The sequence below is a fragment of the Dioscorea cayenensis genome, chromosome 20 (assembly GCF_009730915.1).
Source record: "Dioscorea cayenensis subsp. rotundata cultivar TDr96_F1 chromosome 20, TDr96_F1_v2_PseudoChromosome.rev07_lg8_w22 25.fasta, whole genome shotgun sequence".
Taxonomy (NCBI): Eukaryota; Viridiplantae; Streptophyta; class Magnoliopsida; order Dioscoreales; family Dioscoreaceae; genus Dioscorea; species Dioscorea cayenensis.
This window is the reverse complement of record NC_052490.1, coordinates 30974202-31001482: the sequence shown is the minus strand read 5'-3', so window position 1 is coordinate 31001482 and position 27281 is coordinate 30974202. Positions and strand designations below refer to the sequence as shown.

Sequence of the window (27281 nt, the reverse complement as noted above, 5' to 3'; positions counted from 1 at the left end):
GTTTGCCCATCATTAAGCTATTATATTGAGTTTCATCACCTATATTCTGAGAATTCATTCCATGCTGTAGTTTTGTGTATGATCATTCATCAATTATAGTTTGTATGAGATTGATAGTATTTAATTTAGAAAGTAAGAGATTAATAATGAGTAATCCCCTAGATCATTTTTGAATAATAGACGACAATCGCCCTTTTTTTATGAATAGAAACAGTACTGGAACCCAGATGTACAATATATGTACAATATGAGAATAATATATGAATCCCGGGTGAACAGTGTATGAACAGTACGGGGGAACAGTACTGTTGAGGGAGAGATTTGAACTCATGACCTCCCCTTACACTTTGATGTCATTTTTTAGTTAGAGAACTATGTTTTGAAGCGTCTTCCCTCTCAAAAGGTGATATATAATAATAATAATAATAATAATGATAATAATAATTATGATGTAGTTTCAATTTGGTGTTGGACCAAATAAATCCGATGATCAATTTCTTAGTTAGAGAACTATTCTTTTTAACCACCCTTTCTGATCCAAAAGTTGAGGTTCCAAGAAAAAAAAAGTTGAGGGTTGAAATCCTAATTTTAGTTTATTCATATTTTACCAAAAAATAAATAAATAAAACATAAATGAATCACGAAAAGTGATAACTTTCAGAAAATAATCTCTTTAAAGTGATAATCCGTCAATTGCAACATTACAAGATGATCATCCAACGTACTCTTTTATGTTCATTGAGCATTGTTCTTCCATGGCTGCTGGTTTTCTTTTGAAGTCAAGGTTATATTAATGGTCATAGCCGATTCTTCAAGTCTTGGCTTCCTCTCATTCTAAGCCTATATATATATATATATATATATATATATAATTATATATACACAGATGCCTTTTCTTTTACCGACAAATAGTTTTCATTTTCATAAATAAAAAAGGTATAATCTTACAAATTTGAGTACTTTGACCTTCGCCATAACCCACAGGCCCACAATTGAACTGACATCAATCGAAGAGTTTGTTCGGTATCAGTCGCGTTGCTGGAGTCAAGTTCAATGGGAGACATATCAAAAGAAGCATTAAAAGCTGCCAACAAGAAACCATAATTTTATTAAATTTTGTTGATCAAGAAATGGAAAAAAAAGGAAGCATGTGGTAAATTTCTGTCAGAATATTGATTATTTGCGCAAAGGACTCGCAGAACTTCTTGTGGATGGTAGATGGCCATCCATCTTTTCATAAATTACATTGGCCATCATGCAATGGTGTCACTCCTAGGGCTATTAATTTGATATGGATTTGATAATTACTAATTGATCAATTATTGCAACCAAAATTTTCTACAAGAAGTCAAATGATTTATAATCAAATTGTATTGTATTGGTCCCAATGTGAAAAATGTTAATGTGAGAAGTTTGAATTTTGAATTTAAATTCCACTGAATACAAGTAAAAAAATGTAAGTGGAATTCTGAAGAACCTTCTCGGCGACGGAAGGATGAGCCTCCTCGGCGATCTTTGGAAGAGGCCTAGCGACGGAGGCGATGGAGATGGTAATGACTTTAGGCTCCAGGATGTGTCGTATGTGCAAGCGGTGAGTTTGTCTTCGTCAGAGGAAAGTCGACCTACAATGACGTGGAACCAATCAATTACACAACCAATCAGTGATTGATTGAAATAATATCACTCTCATGCATGTGGATACTTTCCATGCAAGAATTATTTGGAAGAAGACTTTCCATGCACAAGGATTCCATGCAAATTTAGCATTCTTTCCTATTTACTTATGCATTGATTGTCATTAGTTTACATTATTATCTATTTAAGAATGGATTGTAATAGCTTTTGGGAGGAGAAAAATCTGAATAATCATTGAGTGTTTTATTCATATTCTTTGTTGGATTGTGTGCTTCCGCAACAATCTAGTTCACAGCGTGAGCTGGGAACGAAACCTCCGCTGTCCTACTCCATTGGTACCAGAGACGTCGGAGTGCCGGCACCAGGTGGTTTGTCTGAAATGTTCGTGTGTTGGTCCTGTGGCCGCGAGATGTCCTGTTGAGCCTCAACAAAGTCCTCATTGGCAACGATTGCACGTTAGCTCTAAAAAGATGAATCATCTTGAAAAATCCAGTGCCGGTCATCAGGTGCAAGTGAAGAGGATTAAACCAAGGTTAGCGCCCGTCATGCAAAGGAAGGTTCCTATCAGTCGAGCTTCATTGTCACTGTCACTATCTCTAGAGATTTCAAATATTTGGGAGGAGTCAACGAAGGTGGCGTGTTGTCGTCATATCCGGCTTCGTGAATGAGAAAAGCGTGCTTGAGATCATTCCCTCTATCGTAAGTGTTTGATTGCCAGTCCCATCACGCTGGTAAATGATTGCACTTTTATGGTGTCACTGGCAAGCAGAGCAGAGGTTAAAGAGGTTTGTGAGATGGATACAATGAAGGTTTTAACCAAGGATGGGGAGTGCATTTTGAAGGTGGCTCCTTGGACGGCAGAACTGGGAGCAGACGGCAAAGCGACGAGGGTGGGACAATGGATTTTTATCTAGAATCTTCCATTGCACAGGTGGTGCTGGAGCGTCATCACATAGGTGTTAAATCTGTGGGGGAGTTGATCTTATTATCCCAGGTGTCCATCCCTCATAAGAAGTTTATAATTGCATTTCTCAGTCATCGGCCAGGTGCCTCGTTGCCGATCAAACTCGACTTCAGCTTCAGGATGAGGATGTACAAGGTGTTGCTTACACTGAATCGGGGGATTTTTCCTACATTCCAGTGGGAGTTGGGGTGCTACAAGCTACCTGACTTCAAGGTGGAGGGGAGTAGTGGATAATCAAGTTTGGTGTTTTATATATGAAGTCTCAGAGAGAAGAAAGGAAAGCGTCATGCTCCAATGAATTCGGCCAATGCTAATGCGTTGAGTGCTGTGGACCTTGAATCCCGAGAGCATGATAGAAGTCAACATGCATCGCTGGTGAGGTGCGACGATGGTGCTCAAGTGGAAAGGAGATTTATTCTTCACTGAGGATTGAATAATGAGAGCAGCAGGGGAAGGCCTCTAGGGGAGGCTCCAACTATGGTTAAGCTTCGCTCCCATGGTGGTTAAGGTTTATCTTCTGATGCGCATAGGAACATGGTTGAGCTTGGCTCCCAAGTTGGCAAGGTTTCACACCATAAATGGTAGAGCTTTGCTCCCACGGCGGCGGAGAACCATTGAGAAAAATGCCCGATAGTTGCTCGAGCTCTCAAGGATGGACCAATGGTTCGAGGGGTGACATCAGTTTCTCAAGTGGATGGCTCAAGGCGTAGCGCTATCGAACGGGTAAGGGTTCATCATGTGCAAACCAAGGAAAAAAAGGACAGATGGCAAGGTTTTGTTGGCTGAGGTTAGCAGGTCTGAGAATGACATGTCGATGGTTGGTTCACGTTCAGAGGGGGCATTAACTTGGGGGCGGAGACACATGTGAGCGGTGTTGACTTTGAGGATCTGGTTGCTTTTGGAGATGCACCAAAACTAGGTGCTGGTCAAACTGATTTAAATAGGTTGGCTTCAAGCGAGCTTGATGATTTTGCAGATCCTTTGATTCTATGTGAAGTGGGCTAGTTTACGACCCAAAAATAGGTTGACTTCACTTTAGAGGCTGGGCGGGGTTTTGAAAGCTAGAAGGTTAAAGATGTTGGGCCTTTGATTGATGCTTTTTTAAAGGTTGGGCCTACCAATTTAGATGATAATCTAGAGGATGGGCTTTCAAACCTACCAAACGGGGGAAGTTTAAAGGGGCCTTTGGTTGTTGATTCTATTGATGTGAACTTTGTGATGCCAAGATTAGACCTAATATGATATGGCCTGTGGGCTTCACTTGGAAGTTTATATAAGGAGTTTGGGCTCTACTTCCGGATAATGCACAAGTGTCTTTGGACATGAAAAGCAGGTAAAGGGCAAGAATGGAGGATGAGGAAGAGGGAAGAAGGTGATTGCTATTAAATCACCCAATGATGATTTTGATTCTGATGACTTAGTGGCTGAGTTTGAAAGAAATCTCGAGGTTCTCATGCCGGGTCTACAGGAGGTAGTTCCTTGGTGCAGTTGGAGCCGTAAAAGGTGACAAGGCGAAGTGAAAGGTAGAATAAGCCATTCTCTAAGTGGAATGAGGATGTTGGTTTTGTGACAAAACAACGAAGTCGACCAAAAAGAAAGTGGTATGGGGGAATATGTTAGAAGGTACGTCTTCCAAGCCATTACTTATTTCTAATTGGTCGAATGTGCAAATCTTGAGCTATTGCAATGCATGTTGTATTACTTTTGTTAATTCTAATTCACATGTGAATGATTGTGTCATGCATATTCTCTTGTTAGATAAATTGAAAGTCACCCTTTCTAGGGATAGGCAGAGACTTCTTCTAAAGTCTGCCAGGCGAAGAAGTTATTAATGATAAATTTAGAAAATTTTTAAAATGCTTATAATTCTTTTACAATTAGATAGTTATTAATGTTTTTTTCTTAAAAAGTGAATAAACCAAAAATACATTAAAAAAAAAAAAGAAAAGATACAACTACATGGAAGAAAAAACAAACAGGGGAAGAACAGAGGGGGAAAAACACAAACAACCTTAGGAAGTGGTTAACATAACCAACCACGCAGAAAAAACATAGAAAATGAACAACAGACACGAGGGTGATTACAGGAAGTGGAAAGACGTAAACGACGGTCGGGCACACAGTAAAATGAGCGACAACACAAATGTCCTCCAGGGATAAGGAACACCCTATTAGACTTTTTAAGAGGGTGAGGATCAACTAGCTGGAGAACGCATCATGGCCATCATTAGGGTTGATAATACGTGGAGAAGGCCTTGGGAACTGAATGCAACACCTAATCGCTATGGAAATCTCTTCCAGTTTAGGTCTTTTAGAGGCTGGAGCTTTTGGGGAGATACTTTTCTTCTTGGAGGAGTGCAGCGGCTGAACTAAAAAACCCACATCTACGTTCCATTTGGAGCAGGGTTTCTTTTGTTGGTGTCTTCATCGAGTAGAAGATAGGGATAGAGAAGGGCATCCCACAGGGCTAAGGTCAAACTGCTCTAGCTCTAGAATCTTCCAGGTTGGACTGTGCACATCTCCCCGGTCCACTTCTGCCACTAAAACCTTGACAAGTGGGTCTACTAAAAAGGGGTCTTCTGTATGTTCGTCCTCATTACAATCAAGGAAATGAAGGTTGGGATAGGGGAGGAAAGAGTCAATCCAAATAGTATTGACTTTTGGAACCAAGGACCAATTACCAAAGATGACCACAAAACCCATCTTCAGACAACCAAGCTTTGAGCCGAGGATAGACAGTAGCATCTCATCGGAGATGAAACCAAAGACCAGGGAGGCAACCACCATCCCCTTAGGTCTTGCTTAGCCTTGAGAACATCTAGGAAAAGAGGTAGGGAGACGGTGAGTTTTTGATGAGATGGAGATGGTGGATGTGGGGTAAATGAGGCCAGCTGGACGGGAGTTGAGGGCAAACTGGAGGGTGGTGAAGAACTGCAAGGGGATGGAGGAGGTCTAGGAGGAGGAGAAGGGAGCCAAGGATGGTTCTGGGCTTCGTGGATGACTGAGAAGGTGGAAGTGCTGCCATGGATGACTGGGAGTGGTGCAACTTGGGTTTCCAAGAAGGGTTTACAATCCCAACAGGGGGATGCGCATCCATACTTTGTGGAGAGAGACGAGAAGTGGTGGTGGGACGTCCTTACTCCAAGAGGTGGGGACTCTTCGCATGGCGGTGTGGCAGGTGCGAGAGCAACAAAGACACACGATGAAATGCTGACATTCTTCCACCTAGTGCCCTTCCAGGAAACACCTCTAGTAGTTCTGCGGTGAATCCAGCAATCGACGACAATTGGAGGAAGGCCAAGGAGGGCCGCCGGTCAGTTGATGACATCGGGGGAGGTAGTGGCGGAACCAGAAAAAAATAAATCGGTGCTGACTCAAAACTAAAAGTAAGTTCTGGGGATTTATTAAAAAAATTTAAAAAAACATAATCAAATTAGTTGAACGACATTGTTGTTGTTTGGTAGATCTAATTAAAAAAGAAACTAAAGAAGTTCTAGAAATACAATCATTAATTTTTTTTATGTAAGACTAAGTAAAAAATTAAGGGGCCAAACAATAAAATTATATAAATATTATATATATATATATATATATTATCCTACCTTATAAAAATCAGGAGAAGTTTTTTTGTGGAAGGGGCCAGCTTGGGTCATTCATGAGATTGATAAGATCAAGAGAGATTTTTTGTGGAAGGGGCCAGATCTTGGACCAAAGGGTATCAGATTGGTTGCATGGAAAAAGATTTGCCGTCCCAGTAATATGGGTGGTTGGGGAATTCTTGATCTTCAAGAATTCAACAAAGCTTTACTTGAAAAATGGTGGTGGAAGATCACTACTATATCGAATTCCTGTTGGTCCAAGATTATCAACCCAAACTATTCTACTAGTGAGTTTCCTGGATTATTATTTCAAAATCCACCAAGAAATAAATCCTTCTTCTGGGCAGGGATTAACACCATTCTACATTCTTTTCGATAATAAATTAATTACCAAGAGAACACATATTCTTGGCCTCTTGAGAAAAATGGTATTTTCACTGTTAAATCATTCTACAATTTCTTAATCGATGGAGGACTTCGCAGTCAGCTATATTTTCATTTTTGGAAACTCAAATCTCCAAGCAAAGTAACTTTATTCTGTTGGCTGGTCAAGAAAAACAAAATTCTTACTCTTGAAAATTTATTCAGAAAAGGCTGCAATCCAAACGCCACTGACACATGCATTCTATGTCACAATAACTCAGAAACAGTGGAACACCTCTTCCTGGACTGTAAATTCTCGGAGCGTATTTGGTCTTTTTTCAGACAAATCCTTGATATTGATTCCTCTCCACCCTAAGTTTCCAATATCTGGTCCAATTGGATCCCCAGTTTACCTTCTTCTTTTAGGAACTTGTGGGATCTTTGTTCTAGAGCCATCATCTGGACTATTTGGCTGAAAAGTAACAATCACATCTTTAATCATAATTGTTCACCTATATTCTCTATAATTTACAAGTCTGCTAATATGGTGCTCTCTTGGCTTTCAACGGATACCGGGTTTCATCAGCAGGAAACTTCAGAGGCCTTCCAGAGAATCAAACACTCTCTCAACTTCCTGAGCACCAGACATACAGATCATATCGGCGATTCGGCGCACATTACTGATCAGGAGTAGTTCTTCTCTATTTGCTGTTGGGCAGGCCTATGTCTCCAGATGGTAGCCTTCGCTGATCCAGCCTATTACCTTACTCATGTTGTCCTCTCTACTTTTTTATTGTTCTGTTTGTTGTTCTCCTCATCTCTGGTGAGGATTTCAGACCGTTTTTATTTCTAGTTCTTCTTGTTGTCTCAGACCGCTGTATTTCTCCGTACTCTTTTTATTTTAATAAATTTGTGGTTTATCCACTTTATTCAAAAAAAAACCATGGGTCAAACAATAAATTTTTATTATTATTCTATAAATATAATTTTTATTCTATATAAATTGATTTCTAATAAATAGAGGGACCAAACAATAAATTTTTGAATTTTTTTTATACCATATGAATCAATTTTTAAAATATCAAAATAATAAATTTTCGCTTTGGTTCCAAACATTATTATTTTTTAACTATAGGTATTAATTTGTGAAAAATTTGTAAAAAAAAGAGAGCAACTTGTTATTTTTAGAAAAGTGAGAGAGAGAGAGAGAGAGAGAGAGAGAGAGAGAGAGAAAAGAGAGAAGTAACGAGAGAGGGGTGCTTCTAACTATGCCTTCCCTCATCCACTGAATATATATTAATATATATCAATCCTTGGGGCCAAGGGGGTGCTCAAGCACCCCCTTGACCCTTCCCTCCTTCCGCCCCTGGGAGGAAACCTAGAAACATGATTACCTTTCCGGCGGGGGACTCTCTAGTTTAGCGAAGGCTTCTGCACCTCGGCAGAGGGAGATGACTGAAAAATGATGAACTGAAGATGATGGAGGCGATCTGGTTCCCTGTGCGAAGGAAACACTCGGGCGGACGCTTCCACCAACGTCAGCACCCTTCACTGGTGTGCACCACCGTCAGTGCCACTTAGGAGGTCCCCGTGCAACGTATCCATTCCTTTATCCACCAACTCATAATGCTATCTCATAATGATTATTTTTATAGTAAGTTATACTTTTTTTTTCTTTAAATTAAATTGTTAACATTGATGGAGATGAGAAATAGAACTATAATTAAAAGAATTTTTTGTAAATTACATTGGAGAGATTTTGTTATCATGTATTAATCAACATGTTTAAAAAAACACAAGATTTTATATATTCTATTTAAGAAATAAAAACGTAAAAACACTAAAAATTCCTACAATTTTGCTTTAAAAAAATGACTACAATCTCTTTATTTTAATTCGAGGTGGTTTATCCACCTTTTTTTTTAAAAAAAACTACAATTTTAAAATTAATATATTTATGCTATTGCATACCATTGAAATTATATTATTTTGTATAATTATAGTTTTTTATATAAATAATTTGGTATAAATTCTATTCATTTTAAATTATACCATTAATGAGGTTGAATAATAAATATAAAATAGTGGATAATAATTTTGAATGATGAAATTGGTTTTAAAAATTCTTGCCAACACATGAGCAACATTTGCTTTATGTAATCATTACTTTGTAATTCCAATGCCTTGTTTGGTTGACCATGTATGAGAGTGAGTGTGGGGTGGGCCTCACTCCTTGGGATGAAATGGCAAATTTGCCCTTCTTATTTAATGATTAAAAATAATTTAATTAAATAATAAATTAATTTTAATTTGAAAAATAAATAATAATTAATGTGAAATAATACTAACTAATAATTAAATATTATAATCTTGTTGAAATAATAATTAAATAGATAATTTTTATAATAAATAATAATTAAAGTGAAATATTTAGTTAAATGAAAATAACAATAGTCAAAAGATTTTATAATTAAAATATTATTACTATTTATTATAAAAATAACTATTATCTAATCTAATATTTTTTTTCTTATTAGCTTGTATTAAAGATATAAAAGTCTTTTACCACATTTTCTTTTTTTACTTTTCCCATTCGCAATGAATTCATCTCTTATATTTTACCAATCAAACACAATTTTTTATTCTCATTCCCCTCAATTTTCATTCCCCTTCCAATCCTCTCATCCATTCCTTACATCCAAACACCTCCTAGGAGTGGGGTTCTCTCCGTGTGTGCACTGATGTAAGGTTTCTTTTATCTCCTTTTCATTGTTGTTGCTTATTGTTCTTGTTAAGAATCTGATAATTTTCTTATTGAAGTACTTATTAGCTTGTTATTTGGATGATGAACTGTGTTAATGCTGTGAACTTAGAAATTACTATGAAATTCTATTCATGAATGAGTATTTTTCTCAGCTTGATTTCTAAAGATTCATCACTAAGAATTATAGATCTATTCATTGCTTGAGTGTTTACTCTTTTGATCTTGAGATTCATTACAATGAACAACCGAGTCGCTTTTTAATCTACAAAGTAAACACATAGTTTACTTGGCCATATACTTGCACTTGACAAGATAGTTTAAGATCATGATTTTATTATTAAACACCAATTAATCGAAAATTTTAACTTTTATAAGACAGGACATCTTCTAAGAGACCATTTTCAGCCTCCAAAAGCGAAGCCTCCACGGGAACATTGTCAAAATTGATTTTGCTAAGGCTTTTGACATGGTAGATTGGGAGTTTTTTCTTGATCTCCTTGCTGCTTGAGAATTTGGTCATCGTTGGGTCAGGTGGATCTCTAACATCTTTCAGTCCTCCAAAGCAAATATTCTCATTGATGGCTCTCCTAATGGTCATGTCCGTTATCAAAAAGGATTATGTCAAGGTGACACCCTTTCTCCTCTTCTTTTTGTTTTAGCTATGGATGTTCTCAGCTCCATGTTCTCGCACGCCTTGACTTCCAGGGTTCTTTTTGGTGTTCCTCTTGGGGATTTCAGGACTGTGTGTCATCTCCAATATGCTGATGATCTAATCATCCTTTCAGCTGGTGGGTGGGAAGATCTCAAACTCATCAAGCTTTTGTTTTTTCACTTTGAAGGCATTTCAGGTCTCTTTATTAATCTTCATAAGACTTGCCTTATCCCCACAAATTCCAACTCTCCTCCCAACGAGGATGATTTGAGTACCCTTCGTTGTACCTCGAGTACACTGCCGATAAACTATCTAGGTATTCCCTTAGCTAGAAGAAGACCAAGAAAGCAAGAATGGGAAAAGCTTATCTCTTTGATTAGAACCAAGCTTGATTTTTGGAAAGCCAATTTCCTCTCTCTTAGCGACTGACTTATTCTGATCAACACTGTACTATTTGCAATCCCTACTTATTGGATACCCATTTTTAAACTTTCTTCTTGGGGTATTCGTTCTATTGACTGAATTAGAAGCTACTTCCTTTGGACAGGGCCTGATATTAACAAACCCAAATGTTGTTTGGTCAACTAGAAGCGGCTGTGCCAGCCAAGGGAGCAGGGAGGTTGGGGCATTATCAACATGGAGGAATTCAATTGTGCTCTGCTGGGTAAATTGTGGTGGAAGTTATCCAAGGATGTTTCATGATGTGGTCACCTACCGCTCAAATTTTACTACTTTCACAACACACCTAATTGGAGCCTTTATCCCAGGAAACATTGGCGAAGCTCTTTCTTTTGGAAAGGCATTCTCCCATCCCTCGAGCTTTCCACTGTTGTTCAAGATCGAATATTGTGGATGGAGCCTCCACTTGGTTTTGGTTCGATAATTGGTATGCTAGTATGGCCCCTTGTCATATCTGGTCTGATGCTTTTGCGCTAAGCCCTTCTCTTTGGATGTTAGTTAAAGATGGTGTTGAGAGCTTCATTCTCGATTTACCCGAGCATGACCCGATTTTGGAAGATATTCAGAATCAAATACTTTCTACCTCATTGGCCTTTGACTACCGTGTTTGGAAGTTAACGCCAAATGGAGTGTTCTCAATTAAATCCATTTACTGATTCCTAATTGGCCATGGAAAATGCTACCAGATTACTCCAAAAATTTTCAAAAACATTTGTCCTAAAAAAGTCAACGCCATCCTCTGGCTCATGTGGGATAACAAAATCCTCACTTTAGAGAATCTCTTTGCCAAGAGGTGCAACATGCTATCCACGGCTACGCGTTATCTTTGTCACAATGAGATTGAAATGGTGGATCACTTGTTTTTTAGATGTAGCGTTGCTACTTACACTTGGCATCGCTTCATGCATGTTGTTGGTTTTAACAAAGCTCTGACCTCGAGGTCCGATCTTTGGGAGGGCTTGGCCAAGGGCTTGGGTTCCCAGCACCGTTTCTCATGCACTCTGTCAATAAGAGCTATCATTTGGCAAATTTGTCTTGAAAGAATTTCATGCATGTTTCAGTGTGCTTCTTTGTCTAGTTCTTCCATTTTTTTAAAAATTTGCTTCTTGTTTCTTTCTTGGGTAGATGCAACTCCAGCAGCCAAGAGACAAAAGTTGGAGGAGTCCTCTTCTGCTATCAGGCAATGCATTCAATTCTCTGGCTCTTCCTCGTGCGCAGAGTGCAACCCTGATGATGGTTCAGAAGACCTTGCCGGCTAGTCTGTGTTCTCTTCCATGTCTACGGCCCGCTAGTTGGCTGTCGTCATTTGGGGGTCTTCTTATTTTTTTCTTCTTCCTGTTTCTTCCACTTCCTGTAGCTCTGTGTGGTCTTAGTGTGTTTTTTTCTTGTTATGTTCCACAACCTCTGGTACTTGTTCTCTCCTTTGTCGTTTTTCTTTTTCTTAGTTGTTGTCTATTTGTTCGGTTTTTGTTGTACGCTCCTTTTAATATAGTTTGTAGTTTATCTACTTTATATATAAAAAAAATCTTCTACAAGAACATTGAGATGAGGGATCTAACACCCCTATTCATGAGGAAGCAGTAGAGACACTGCATGGAAGGAGCCGCGGTTAGCAACCAAGGTCTAGGATCTCGTATTTACACCTGAGTAAGTCTAGAGCTGCTTTATTCTAGAATAGAGGGAGGAAAGATCTTTTGTCTTCCCAAAGGGAGAAAGGGCCAATGTGCATTTAATTTGTTGCTTTGATGTCTGTGTGAACAATATTCAACCATGGCACCTCATGGATATAATCCAAGCTCCCAATATAAGCCTAGGCAAATTCATACCAACATGAAAATCAAAGGTGATGCTTCCTGACATATGGCCTGTTTACATTTCGTAAAAAAAAAATTATATTATTTAATTTATTTTAATATTTTGTTATCTTATCTTCAAATTAGCGTTTGATGTTTACCGCCTCTTTAATAAGAGTGTGATAACACATTTTTCTCCCAAATAATTCTCAAATGATAGGTTAAGGGATTTTTCTTTTTTGTGTAAAGGTGGATAAACCTCAATATAAAAAAAAAAATGAATTGAGAGTTGTGTCTTGTGTACATTTATCACACCAAAAAAAATAACTGATATTTTAATGTGATACATGTTTTTGAATAATGTGGACACTGACACACTCATTTTATTATGTCAAAATCATGTATTGAGAAAGAGTTGAACATGCACACTGTATTACACTTCAACCATACTTTAGAAGAGAGTTGAACCTTTAACATACATATTCTATTATACCTCAATGGGAGAGAATCAAATGACTTACCATTTACCTATTGTGTCGGTAATATGGTAAGCTTCTCCACATTTATTATTATTATTATTATTATTATTATTATTATTATTATTATTATTATTATGAAAAAAGACCCAACTTTTTTTAAAATTTTATTTGATTGTAATGTAAGTGTCAGTTTTTTGTTTCAAGGAATAAGCCACTAACCACTAATTCTTTGAAAAAAAGTTCAGAACAATATAGGAAAAAGGAAAAGTAGGAGGAGAAAAGTAATTAAATAAAAAGAAAGTAATGCACCGGCGAATACCGGCGTGACACTGGTGAGGGGCTCTTTGTACTGTTTCATTCAGTCATTTGTTGTCGCTTTAGTTTTTTTCGATAAATCGGTGATTTATCCACATTTACTTCAAAAATACCGGCGTGACAACCATACGCTGTTTGTCCCTGACTGGCCAATATTTTAATCCAGTCTCATGGCTGTCATAATCATAACCATCAAATGATTAATGCGAGTAATCAGAAATAAGCCCACTTGTCGATGAAGTGTCTTCTTCCTCTTCAACATTTGTACTTACTACAGACTCCATCCAGGGCTCATTATATTTTGATGAACTCACCAACGGCCTATTGTTGTGAGAGAGTATCTCAAAGGCCCCAACCCAAGTGCTGGGAACACTGTTTGAGCCTGTGCCCTTCTTTGGTAACACCGGCACAGGCTTTTTGCCTTCAATGATGTTCACTACCGCCGGCATTGTAGGCCTGAGAGATGGAGAAGAACTGGTGCATGTGAGAGCTAGACTCAACAGCATCACTGCCTCTTCCTTTGAATAGTTTGGGCCTAGACTCTTGTCAACAAGTTCAACTAACCTGCCCTGCTCTTGTAGAATATAAGCCTGAAGTAACATTGCATTGATTAATCTTGTTTTTATTGCAGCTTATTATATGAATCTCAAGAACATTAAATTATTCACCCAATCAAGAAGATGCAGACAGTCTTCCTTTGGCCTGTAGCTAGTGTTGCACAACCCACTGACAGTCTCTAATATGACCACTCCGAAGCTGTAAACATCCGCTTTATCCGTCAAGTAACCTCTCATTGCATATTCAGGGGCCATATATCCTCTAAAAATATTCAACAAACAAAATGAGAAACTAAGGATCTATTAAACAGAAATCTGGAAATGAAAACAGAGATATTAGATTTTCTCGTTCTGCACATCTTAAAAGCAACCTTGACAAATCACCATAAAGAAATAAACAATGATGTTTCACTTACATAGTTCCAGCAATCTGAGTGCTTATGTGGGTTGCATTTTCATCAGAAAGTCTAGCCAGGCCAAAGTCAGATATTTTTGCATTGAGATCTTTATCAAGCAGCACATTAGTTGCCTTGATGTCTCTATGAACAATTCTCAACCTTGTTTCCTCATGGAGATATGCCAAGCCTTGAGCTATGCCAAGACAAATTCTAAGCCTTGTTGGCCAATCCAATTTTAGTTGGTTCTTTTCAGGACCTGTAAACCCAAATTCCAGCTATGTTATGCCTTTCAATTAATCAATACGAGTGTAATAATACAAATATGAGAAAAAGTAGACAAAAGCACCCACCGAACAGAGCATTTGCGAGGCTGTTGTTTTCCATGAATTCATAGATTAGCAATAGCTGGTTTCCCTCAATGCAACAACCATAAAGCTTAACAAGATTGGGATGCTGTAGAGCTGATATTATTCCTATCTCATTCACAAATTCGCGATTCCCTTGCCTAGACTTTGAAGAAAGTTGCTTCACCGCAATCAGAGAACCATCTGGCAGAATACCCTGCTTCAGATGAACTCCCAACTTATGAATGCACCAAAGTGGGTTGCTCAAAGATGAAAAAAAAAAAACATACACCAGGACAAATACCAGTACATACACAAGGATCTACAGAGTACCTTGTAAACTGGTCCAAATCCCCCTTCTCCTAACTTATTTGCACGATCAAAGTTCCTGGTTGCGGTTTTGATCTGTTTTAATGTAAAAAATCCGGTCTGTAGCTCCAGTCCTCGAAGTTCTGGATGCTCACATACACCACACAAGTTCCCTTAAACTACATAATCCAAGAAATATGTATATATATATATATCAGAAAAAATGGAGAACATGCAATCTCATTATCTCACCATTGTTTTCAGCATCTTTTCTTATCCAGAAAAACAAGATGAATACTGAGACCAAGAAAATCATCACACAACCAGCAAACAAAATGCCCATAAATGTCCCTTTATATAACTCAAGATTTTCATGAGCATCCAGCTTAAAGTCGTCTGCAAAACATTTTCAGAGTGAAAACAAGAACACAAAGGATAGGCAAACAAACTTTGTGGAGACTTACTGAGTGTAACTGAGATAGCTGAAATTAAAGGTCCATATACCCCCCAATGAGGAATGTTCCTGGTCCCTTGCCCAGCCCACTGCAAATGAATCACCAGAGTGTTGCTATTTACCATAGCATTGAAGCTCTTGATGATTGCCCGACCTGTCCCATTAGCTTCTTTTGCAATATTGAAATCCCTCAAGACCCTCTCGTCCTACACATGTAATTAGTGGTTCGATTTAAGTTTTTACTGCAAGTTACATGTAAACTATGCATGCTAGTGAAAAATAGAAAAGAGCAAGAGGTAACTATTTCTTAATGCAGTGAAACATAACCTGAATAGACACATCAAAGAAGCGTCTTCCTACAGCGGAATAAGTTTGATCATCAGTGAACATTATCTCAGCAAAGTGCAGGTTCACTGTATAATTTCCATTCTGAAGGCAAAGACCATAGTATGTAAGTGAGAGGGGGCTCAGACGAGCGGTGGTATACAATTTAGGATTAGCATTGGATGCGCCTACTATAGGCGACACATTATTCACAACATATGATTGGTCTTCGTTGCCCAGAAAGTAACCGCTAGAGCTAAAAGCCCATTTTTCTCCATTAGCATGGTAATATGATGCCCCTTGAATGTCGATGTTGTCTTCATACTCATTCCCATCAATGGTCATACTGCTGCCGCCACAGTTTATAAACAATTTGTCATCTACAAAAGTTTCAAAACACATGTACAATCATTGGAAATAAGTTTAAGTAAAAAAAAATATAGATTCAGTTTTTTTAAAGGGAAAAAGGAATATTGTACAAGAATATATACTCACTTTCTGGTACCCCAGAGCAGGGGTTGTTCCTCTTCAAACATGGTTTTATCCTGCCAAAAAAAAAAAGCATGTTTGGTGCAAACAACAGGTAAAGCTGTTAGACTGCAGGCTTGCTGAAAGTGTAAAAATCTTACGAATTGTCATCTGTTGATGAATAACTAGATACCATATTCCTTCATGCATAAACCAAATGAACAATCAGTGACTGAAGCCAGGTGATTAAGAAAAATAAAACCCCTGATAAATTGAATTCTTAGTTTCTTACACAATGCCTGTAGAGCAATAGCATGGTGCATTGTGTGCGTCAAAACTGTTGTAAGACATATCACTGTAACATTGTGTATCATGAGTGAGATACGCAGCACAAGAAAGGCGATAATTAATGGTAGAATCAAATTCTTTTAATTAGCATAGCATACATGTGAATTCCACTTGTCAACATCCACTCTGGTATTGCTCCAGTTAGCTTGTTATTGTTAAGAAACCTGATAATGTCATTAGTCAGTTGGCTTGCATAGAATTCTAAGAGTAAACAAGACATTCGGTAGCTGGGATTAATGACAGGTACTAGAAATAGACTCAAAATGGTGTATCAAAAATAAACTCACAAATATTGAAGGTACTTCAGGATTTGTAAGGTGTCTGGAATCGGTCCAGTCAAGGCATTAAAACTTAAATCTCTGCAAATAGAATTTTTGTATCAGCGGAAATTTTAAAAGCCATTTCACACATATTTGCTGAATATTGCGTGTGATTTTGAATAACAGACATTTTTTTTACAAAGTGATGAGTATAATTTGCACTCAATATATAGGCCTTCTTTAACTCATAATGAATTAAATTGGAATTATTTTAAACCAATTTTACTCATAATCTTATTGTTATTGCATTGTAGGAAATAAAGATATTGATTTGAAGGAAGAACATGTAAAAGGCACAAAATTGGAGGAAGAAGAGCAAAGGTTCAACAAAGAGAGAATAAGCAAAACAGTCTTTGGCGCCTAGGCGCTACCCCGATTTTTATGTTATAAAAGGGGCTAGGGTTGAGACGAAAAAGGAGAATTGGAGAGATCAAGAGACCGGGAGCGAAGATTCGGCGCGGATTCATTGTCAGGCTTTAGTTTTTAGTTTTTATTTGTTTATTTGATTATGAACCTTATTCATATGTCGAACTTTGCAAATTTTATGTTCTAAATACTTTTTCTAGGGCTACGATGTAGCAAGACTATGAAAACCTAGATTCATCTTTGTTTAATTTAATTGATGCTTGTTTCAAGACTATGTTGGATATTTTAATCTATGCTTAATGCTTGTGATTTATTGGTCACCAATTGCATGATTATTAATTTGATTTGAGACCGAGAGGTGATAATTGAATTAGGTCTTGGTTGAAATATCATACAATCATCATAAGATAGAGATATTTATGAGGTTGTATGCATCATTATAAATTTCTAAAGCTTAATGAGTTCCATAGATTCACAGTTATCTCAGAGATGATGCTAACTTATCTAGTGGAATATGCTATTAATGTTTGAGAAAGATCAATATGTAATTTAGGAAAATTTGATGACAACATAAAAAACAAACATTGATTGATTGGACTAGATGATCTAGGTGGAATTAGTCTAGGTGAACTCGGAAACCCTAGAATCTCTTGGCATTGATTTCTCTCTCTCTTGCTCTCTAGTCCTTGAATTAGATTTTCTAAACTAAATCTTTTCAACCTCATTATTAAAGTAGAATTAGGGTTACTGATTTTGGTAATTAATAAACTCAATCCTCGTGGGACGATACTCTCTTATCATTATATTACTTGTTTGCGATAGCGTACACTTGCGTTATATAAATCACAATCAACACAAAGACATTCAATCACAAAAAGATGCCTTCGATTGTGTTCATAAGCTAAATCCACAAGATTTAATTGGGTTCTTAAACTAAATGGTCAGTTTTGTCTTTAAACCAAAGACAATTGTTTAATTTAATTAGTCTTTGGTATATAACTGCACACATTGGCCATTAATTATCATTTATAGTCATTAGGCTAAGCTTGACTAGTTTCATGTACTATGTGATCTAACAAAAATTCCGCGTGTCACGTGATGCTCCAAGTACACATCATTACTCCACTTGTTCAGATTATATATATATATATATATATATTAATATGAAATTATATATATTGGAATTTATCAAAAAAATATATATATTAGATTTTATTTGTTTATTTTGATGAAAAGTGAATACCATTTTCACAATAGTTGGCATAACTTTCCCACTTCAAATTAGAGGGTGAGCGTTTTAGGCATGTCAAGCACGCTCATTTGAAAGTGAGTGTTTTTGAGAAATTACTGGTAGTCTAGTGATAATTCATCAGAAAATGTACAAGGGGATAAAGGTTTAAAATCTAATTCTCATAGTACTGCTAATCATTATTGTTCACACACTATTTAATACTGGCCCGATACTATAGAGTAATGTTTATTCATTGTATATTGGGTTTCAATGTGAATCCTTCATGGGAGGAGTCATATTCTCCATCTCTGCAGGGATGTATGGTAATGGGGATTTATCATTGTGGGGTTATAATCATTAATATATATCATTTTGAGTGTACATGGTAAACCTTCATTGCTCCACATGTTAGCCGGCCCACATAGTAAATCACTAAAGGGTTGTTAAATCATCATAATTAGTGCTTGCCACCTTTGTAAAAAAAAAAATCAAGTTTTTTTTTCTCATTTGCTTTTTAAATTTTGAAACCATTTTATAATTTTTTTTTTCAAACAAATTTTGTGAATTCACTTTTATATTAAAAAAAAGGGCCCATGTAGATGTCAAATTACTCCAAGAGATCAAGATAAAATCTTAATTGCTTTTCTTTGCAAGAAATTCGAAGGAGAAACAACCACTACTTAGTGTAATGAAATGTTATGAGAATGGTGAATGGCAGACCCAGGGTTGAATTCCTTGGTCAATAGTACTATTATAGTGCTATGCATATATTGTAGAAAATCATATAAAATACTATACTAGTACTGTAATACCCTGAACCTTTGGATACCTGTTGGAAAATATATTCAGGGTATTACTACAGTTACAGTAAGAATTTTTCTACAGAGTAATCTTGTTGAGAAACCCCAAGTGGAAATAACAAGGACCTAAGTGTAAAAGTTTATAAAAGATTTTGGGTTAAAGAGTAATAGAAAAAGGATTGATATAAAATGTTTCTGGCATCCAAGGACTGAAAGGTAAGATGGAAGGGATCTTTTTGAAATGTTGTACTATAATCCAAGGACCATTGGATAATTTAGAAGGATCTTTTGAGAATACTATTTTTGTAATTCAGGGACCATTCATGAGTTTTTTTCAGGGACTGTTTTGTAAGGAATTATGTTTTGAGGGACTAAATGTAAATTTCGGCTGAAAGTTAAATTTGGAGAAAAAAATCTAGAGCTTGAGTGTTGTTCATCTTCTCTCCACCATTTTCTTTACTGATGAACCCGAGAGTTAAAAATGAAGAAAAATGAGAGAAATTAGAGGGTTTTTAAAGAGAAAGACTTGGAGATCACGGGAGAGAGTTCACGGAGTCCTTAGTAAGGGTTATTTTGGTTTGAATGATATATAAATTTTTAGTTAAAAAGCTTGAGCAACAATGCTTGAATTTAACATGTTTTTGTGAGGGTTTGGCTTGGATTTAAGTCTTTGAAATCATGTTAGATTATTGTGGATGATTGTTTGATTGAAATTACTTTGAAAAAAACTTTTGTAAACATGATGAAATTGCTTGAAAATGGGGATGAGATTCAGGAATTCTTGTAGCGTTCTATGTAGCACCGAGATTAAAAATTTGGTTTAGTTAATTAAATTGATGATTATGATGATTAGGAGGTTAATGATAATGGTTAGATTGAAATGGGTTGAGTTAGCCAAGTTGAATTGGTTGGATCAAACCAAAGTTGCATTGAATTGATTGAGTTGAATTAATTTGGTTGAGTTGGGCTTGATCAAATCAGGTTGAGATGGTTTGGGTTTGGTTCGAGTTGATTTGGGTTAAGGGTTTTGGACTGAACCAAGTTGGTTCAAAAGGATTTTTGAATAAAAAAATTGAGTTGGTTCAAGCTGGTTCAGTTTGATTGAGTTTGGTTCAGTACAATTGAGCTTGGTTCAATGGAATTGAGATTGGTTCGGATTGGTTTAAGCGTGTTTAGTCTAAATTGAGTTGGTTTAAGTGCAATTGAAAGCCGGGTTTGATTATGCAATGTCGGATTTTTAACCGATTGGAGTGAGTGGGCCCAATAGAGAATTGATTATTATTTTTTGTATTTTTCTTTTTGAGTTTAAATATGTTATTTATTTTTTTATTATATTATTCTATTAGGTGTTGTTCAGTCTTGGGAGGGAGTTCCAGGTCTAGCAAGGAACCCAAGGACACCAGGTGAGTTGGTAGTGGCTATTATTTTAAATAATTGATTAATTATTATTATTTTGAAATAATTATTTAATGGCTAGTATTTTGAAAATAATTGTTTAAGTATTTCTTTTTTATCATGTTTAATTGGCGTATAATGTTGAGGTATACGTATATTTACTTGCTGTTGATGTTCCTGACAATCGTATTGATACATCAGTTTTCGTATAATTATACGTATTTGTGAATAGTGAAAATACATGTATATGTGATTTAATTATTCAATTCATGTATTTATTTCTATGGTTATATATGCTTTGATTTGGAATGATTTGTGAAATCATGTGAGCATTTTAAAATGTTTTTACCAACAATATTTGTGGAATTGGTTTTCATTCCCGGAATAGGAATGGTATCATGGATCCGGATTTTTACTTGGTTTTATCGATTGTTATACTTTTGACATTGGGCTTTTGTGGAAATGATGTTTATTTTTCGTGATGTGAATGCTTGTCCCGGATAAGGACCATATGTTATGATTTATACTGATTTGTATTGTTCTTTCGCATCTACATGTTGGTTTTGGATGGTGACGGCGGCTAAAGCCCGACTCTCGCGATGAGTGGGTTCCCACGGGCCGACCTTTAGAGGTGGCGTGGTGGACACAGGGTGTTGATTTGTCCGGATCGGTGGGAGCGTAGAGCCCACGATTGGATGATACATCGGGATCCCGGAGTCACCACACGGGACCGGTGGGCCAACGTCAAGGTTACGAAGACCTTGACGGCTCCCAACCTAGTCGCTGACGGCTAAGCCGGGGAGAGTTTTCGAGCTATGGATTTGAGAATGGTTTTTATATTATTAGTTATTTTTGACATTGATTTATGATGAATTTATGTTTCAAAAGTTCTTTAAAAAAATGTATTTTGCTAGAATTCGGTATTTTGGAAAAGTTGGAAAATTATTTGAGAAATTGGTATTTATATACTTTATATACACTGTATTTAAGTATTTGGAATTATTAAGCCACTACCGACCAACCGAATGTCTTTGTAGACTGCGGGAGGCGAGGAACCTAGATTACCGATCGGGTTTAGAACGAGTCAGGGTTCAGTCCAGGACTGCAGTGGGTCCCTCATTTCTTTTTTTCTTGTTATTGGTGTCATGACCTTGTAGCGGTTGTACCCATCAAAATTAGAGTAATTATATTTATTGTATTTATGTATTTGAACATGTACTTGGTAAAAAAAATTGTAAATTGTGATTTGTAGGTCCGCTTTTTGTTTAAAAAGCAGGGTGTCGGGTTTCGAGTTAAAAGGGAATTTTTAAGCGATGGGTGCCACATTTACCTCGGTAGAAGGGGTGGGTGTGACAAGTACTGTTATGGCACTATTCACGGGTTCCTTGTGGGAAAATATTGTTTCTTTCATATCAGGGTTGCATGGCAAGGGGATTTATTAACTTGATTTGATTTCTAAAATATCTTCTCGACATGCATATGGTAGGACTCTAAACCCTCATGTGCCATCTAATCGAGTTAATAAATCTCTAGGGGTCGTTAAGCCATTGTAATTGTTTGTCGCTTAACATCATTTTTGGGACGGCACTTGTCACCTTTGTCAAAAATGTGGAGGAGACTCAATCCTTAAAGTCTAAGTGGAAACCATATTGTAATACTAATTCTCCATTACATAAATGGTATAGGACCTTTGTTTATTTATTTATATTTAAAATGGTGTATAGAACATCAATTTGTATTTTATTATTTATTATTTATTATTTATTGTTATTATTATTATTTTGACGACAAACTACAGGAGTACTTATATAGATCAGGGGCATGCACGGGCTGAAAATTAATCATCCAACCTATGCACCCTCAGGGCCTCAGCTGGGGATGAGGGGTTTGGGCTGTGAACCCGCATCCACAACCAGTGATCCATTACTATTATTTTTTTTATATATCAATAGATATTCAAAAAATTAAAAAAATATATTACTGAGATGAGATAGCAAACTTACAAGTTGTAGAGCATTGTCATATTCCCAATATAAGTAGGTAGTGCATCAGTTATTGACATGTTCCTCAAAACCCTGAGTTAACCATAAACCAACATGTAAAATACAAAAGAAAAATACAATAGCCAAATTTAATCAATTAAAAGAAAATGCAAAGAACTTCAGGAACAGGAGTCGCTAAAGGAAGAACCCAAGATACAAATCAATATTATTTTATCACATGCAAATACTTTTGGTCGCTGGGTCATGCTAGGAAACAATACTGCATTTCCACATTGGGATCACTTCATCATTCTGATCCAATTTGTGACCAGCTGCCGTCCATATAATTAAATTTTTGGATTATTTTATTATTTATCTTTATGTAATATACTTCGCTCAATGTTAGGTTGATAACTTCTCTAATTATATCTCCAGTTAAGTAAACCTCTCTTTCTGTTCCATTAAAGATCAATTCTCCCAAATTACTTACAAGGAATGCATTCCTGTCATGTTCTGCAATGGTGGAAACTTCCCATCACCTCCTATCAGGTCAGAAACTTCCCTGGAACATAAACACATTTTCTAAACAGATAATACCAAGCAAAATACTTAGTTGAAAATAGAGCTAATTAATTCTTACAGCTTTCTCATGTTTCCCGATGTATAGAAGATGGGAGGAAAAGGCCCTTCCATGGAGGTGCCTAGCATCTCTCTGCATTTAAACTCAAGGTTCATGTCTATAATCATTTTAAAAAAAAAATTGAAAATTTTCACAAAATCAAAAGTCTTGGGTTGACATCTCACTCACAATTCCACTAGTTGTGTCCAATTTCCAATGAAATCAGGAATTTTGCCAGTGATGGGATTGCCACCGATTAGGCTAGGAAAAAAAATAACGGAGTTATAAGAGAAGCTTATTTAGAAATGCTGATAGATATGATATGAATCATCTACAGATCTTCAAGCACGATATCAGATGAATCAAGTAAGAGTTGCATGGGCAAATGTTTGTGCCAGGTGAATAGTTCAGATAATCAAGTCTGAATAACAATGACTTACAAGTAAATCATATTTTTAAGATTGCCCCATGACTCTGGCAGCCCCCCATTGATGGCATTTGCTGTAAGTTCACTGCAAGAAACAACATTATTATTGTAAAATTAGGTAATACTCACACTCATTTTTTTTTTTTTTTTCGAAAAGGTGGATAGATCACTTCCATTGAAACACTCACACTCATATTGATTGAAAAAAATAAAAGCAAAATAACAATAATAATATAGTAAAAATACAGAGTTTTATGTGAAAAACTCAATTAAGAAAAGACATTGACGAAGAGTCAAGAATCTCTCTCTAGTGTATCATGATCCTCGATCATTCTCTTAATTTGTAGTTTTCACGAATGTTATATATATATAACACTCACAGTATCGCCAAGTTTGTTAGATTGCCAAGAGACTGTGGAAGCGGGCCTTCAATCAAGTTACTTCCCAAATATCTATGACAAAAAATAAAAGTAAATAAACATGAACAAAAGAAGAAGTTCAAATTAAATGAAATGGAAAAGATAAGTAAGTGGCACATACAAGGATTCAAGGGTAGTGATCCTACTGAGCTCATTAGGAATTCGTCCAGTAATGCAATTTCCCGTAAGCACACTACAAATTAGAGAAAATATTTATGATGGAGTCCGAAGGGCTTCGATTATAAAATGTTCCATGAAACTTACAGGTCGATGAGAGGTATTGAAGCCCACACAACAGGGATAGTGCCATTGAGATAATTCCTACTGAGATCTCTGTCAATTAATTAAGCAGAGCACAATTGTTAAATCAAGTGAGAAGGTAATAATTAATGAATGATAAAGTTAGTAATAAGAAATAAGTAATTACATGACTTGCAAGAAAGTGAGATTAGAGAACTCCCCGGGGAGGGAACCAGTGAGGTTTTGGCCAGTGAGGACGATGCTAGTGACGTGGCAGTCATTGGCCTTGCATGCGCTGCACGTAACATTGGCCGTCACATCCCGGTTGGAGTTGGAGGGATCCACCCATCCGGAGGTCCCACTGCATGGGTTTACAGTGAAGTTCCAATGCTTACCCAACTTCTCCCCAATCTTCTTTAGTGCGTCCACTATTCACCATAATCACTACTCGGTTATTAGGGCATCTCCAATCCACAACTCCAAATTTTTATCCCAAATTTCAAATTTAATTATGTTACAATAAGTTATACTCCAACCACAAACCCCAAATTTATTATTTCACCTTTTTTTTATTATTCTTTTTAGTTTTTACATTTTTTAATATTATTACTATTTAATTTAAAAAAATATTTGAAATTAATCATTTTATTATTTAATAAAAAAGACTTGAAATTAATCATTTTATCATTTAATAAAAAATACTTGGAATTAATCATTTTACTGAAGAAGAAAATTACAAATAAAATAGCTATAAAAGAGTTTAAAAAAGAAAATAAGATCTTGACTACAGATTTGAGTATAATTACTGATCCTAATATTCGTGCTTATATTTAATCTGAACAAGCACAAATTATGCAAAAGGATGACATTTTCAACAACCACCTCCTTCAACCTAGAATCTCTTTGAAAATTATTTTGACAATTTAGGTGGTAGTGTTGCTGATTTACCAGAATATTAGTTTTAATATAATTAGTTTTTACATTGTATTAGCTATTATTAAGGTTATTTTCAATAAAATTTTAACTATTCCAATTTCATAAATTTATCATAAATTAATTTAATTAATAATTTTATTAATTAATTAATTGCACACAAATTAATATTGTAGGCATATAATGACTACTTCTAATTATATTAATAAATTATCAAATTTATAATTTTAATTACAATAATAATAATATAAAAAATTGTTTAAAAAGCTAATATTTATGTGGGACGTCAAATTCGGGGTCACAATAGTGTGACCCAAAATTTGGGATCATCCAATACTAAACCCCAAATTTAGGGTCAGATTTGAGTGTCAACCCATACCCATATTTGACCCTAAATTTGTCAAATTTGGGATTTGGGGGTTACATTGGAGAAAGTCTTAGTAACACTTCATATTTTGTGTTTCTTGTGATTTAAATTTTTTTTATTATTACCCATATTGTTAAAACATATTTAAGCATATAAAATGATAGTTTGTATATTATATAACATGCAAAATACTCTTTTATATTCTTTCAATGGTTGTAAATACTCATACAAGGCCAACTACTTTGTAGTTTATTGGCATTTGATTCCCTACCCATAGATATATACATTAAAAAGACACAATAGTATATAACATAAATATCCTTCTTGAGGTTTTTTTATACTTTAACATGACAAAAAAATATTTATTTTATAAAATTGAGTTCAAATAATTTTGAAATTTATCTTGTTATTTATTAAAATAAATTAATTACAATAATTAAAAATCAAATAAACATTAGAAAATAAATAAGCAAAACAGAAAAAGCCTCAAACGCCACACAAGGTGGCAAAGGCTGAGAATCTTTAAAAAAATGTTTATAAAAAAAATTATTCTTACTGCAAAATCTTTTTTTTTTTTTCCTTCTTACTTTAAAGTTAAAAATGGTGATTATTGTCAACCATTGGATAGCCCAATGGTATGACATCAAAGTATAAAAGGGAGGTCATGGGTTCAAATCTCTCCCCGAACAGATCTGCCTGCTCATCCATATTGCTTTATACTATCTGCTTTTTCAAGATCTTGCTTTAGTATTGTTTCTATTCATAAAAACGGGTGCTTGTCGTCTATTATTCAAAAAAAAAAAATGGTGATTATTTTTGTCAAAATTAATTTACTTTTTTTAAATAGATAAACCATGATCTTTAATAAAAGAATTCTTTCTTTATTCCTACTTAAAAAAAAGGTCTTCATATTTTCCCCCTTTTGAAGAAGCCTCGTTTTTTTTTACTTCTTTGTAAAAACAATGAAAAAAGAAAACTCATACCATCTAACTGCTTAGCTTGAGGTGGCAGGATTGTTTCACATAGAGAGTTTTTTTCTCAATAAAATAAATAAATCACAAGCTATATGAAAAAGAAAGACATGAGTGATGTCATAAAATTATATAAATTATAAAAATAAATATCTCAATGTAAAAAATTGAGAGTTTAATTCACAAGTGGTTGAGGCATAAATAGAGTGTGTAGTAACTTGTCACACTATAAAAGAATAAATACATAAATAAAAACAGGTTTTTTTTATTACAGGCAAAAAATTCATAAAATTGTATAAATTACAAAGAAAACCAGAAAAAAGAAGTTTTCTATATATATACTTCCAATAAATTGTGGTTTAGCTATTTTTTCTAATATATATATATTATAAAGCTGTAGCTGATATCCAGTTTTACGGCCCAAGGAGAGAGTGATGATCATATATCAAGATGTTCTCATGATCATTCTTGTCATATGAATAACGTGAGGGGACTAATTAAATAACCTGTCTGTGATATAATCTTTTGATCCCGTCGGAAGTGGTTTAACAAAGATCACCTATTTAAATAATCTTATGATCTATCATATTATATAATGTGAATGACGAGAAGAAAAACAGGGTTAATATACCTTCACTTTGAGGTAGGGTTTGGGCCTGGCACTGGACAGTCTCAGAGCAGCTCCAAACCAACACACAGAGAAAGAGAAAGAGTGGAACAAGCACATGACCGAACTTCATCTCCTCCTATAATTATCTTTACTAGAGTAAAACCATCATCTTGGTTCTTGAGCGGAGATGCCTTTCTTTCCTATCTAACCTTGTTCACACCATCCAAATATTGACGAACCCTCAGGTCCCTCCTCATTTCCACAAAAGCATACTAGTATTGGAAGTGGGCCCTGGTTTCTAAGAAAATATCCAACGTCACTACGTCACTATTAGTGAGCCACTTATTAATCTTAGTATGTTTTTCCTATTATTTGA

At 35.7% G+C, this 27281-nt stretch overlaps 1 protein-coding gene across 1 annotated transcript; it reads right to left on the bottom strand.

The window, feature by feature from the left end:
- Positions 1 to 13146: 13146 nt before the first annotated feature.
- Positions 13147 to 27035, bottom strand: LOC120251442 (probable LRR receptor-like serine/threonine-protein kinase At1g53440). The gene is made up of 23 exons (XM_039259962.1): positions 26927 to 27035; positions 24212 to 24452; positions 24049 to 24117; positions 23906 to 23977; positions 23746 to 23817; positions 23379 to 23450; positions 23128 to 23199; positions 22960 to 23031; positions 22810 to 22881; positions 22341 to 22412; positions 16513 to 16584; positions 16324 to 16389; positions 16170 to 16232; positions 16039 to 16077; positions 15905 to 15954; positions 15413 to 15789; positions 15096 to 15291; positions 14884 to 15027; positions 14656 to 14774; positions 14329 to 14539; positions 13997 to 14234; positions 13692 to 13842; positions 13147 to 13613 (listed from the first exon to the last, which is right to left on the bottom strand). The coding sequence occupies exons 1-23, from the start codon at positions 27033 to 27035 to the stop codon at positions 13224 to 13226; spliced, it is 3039 nt and encodes a 1012-aa protein (XP_039115896.1). The 3' UTR covers positions 13147 to 13223.
- Positions 27036 to 27281: the final 246 nt, after the last annotated feature.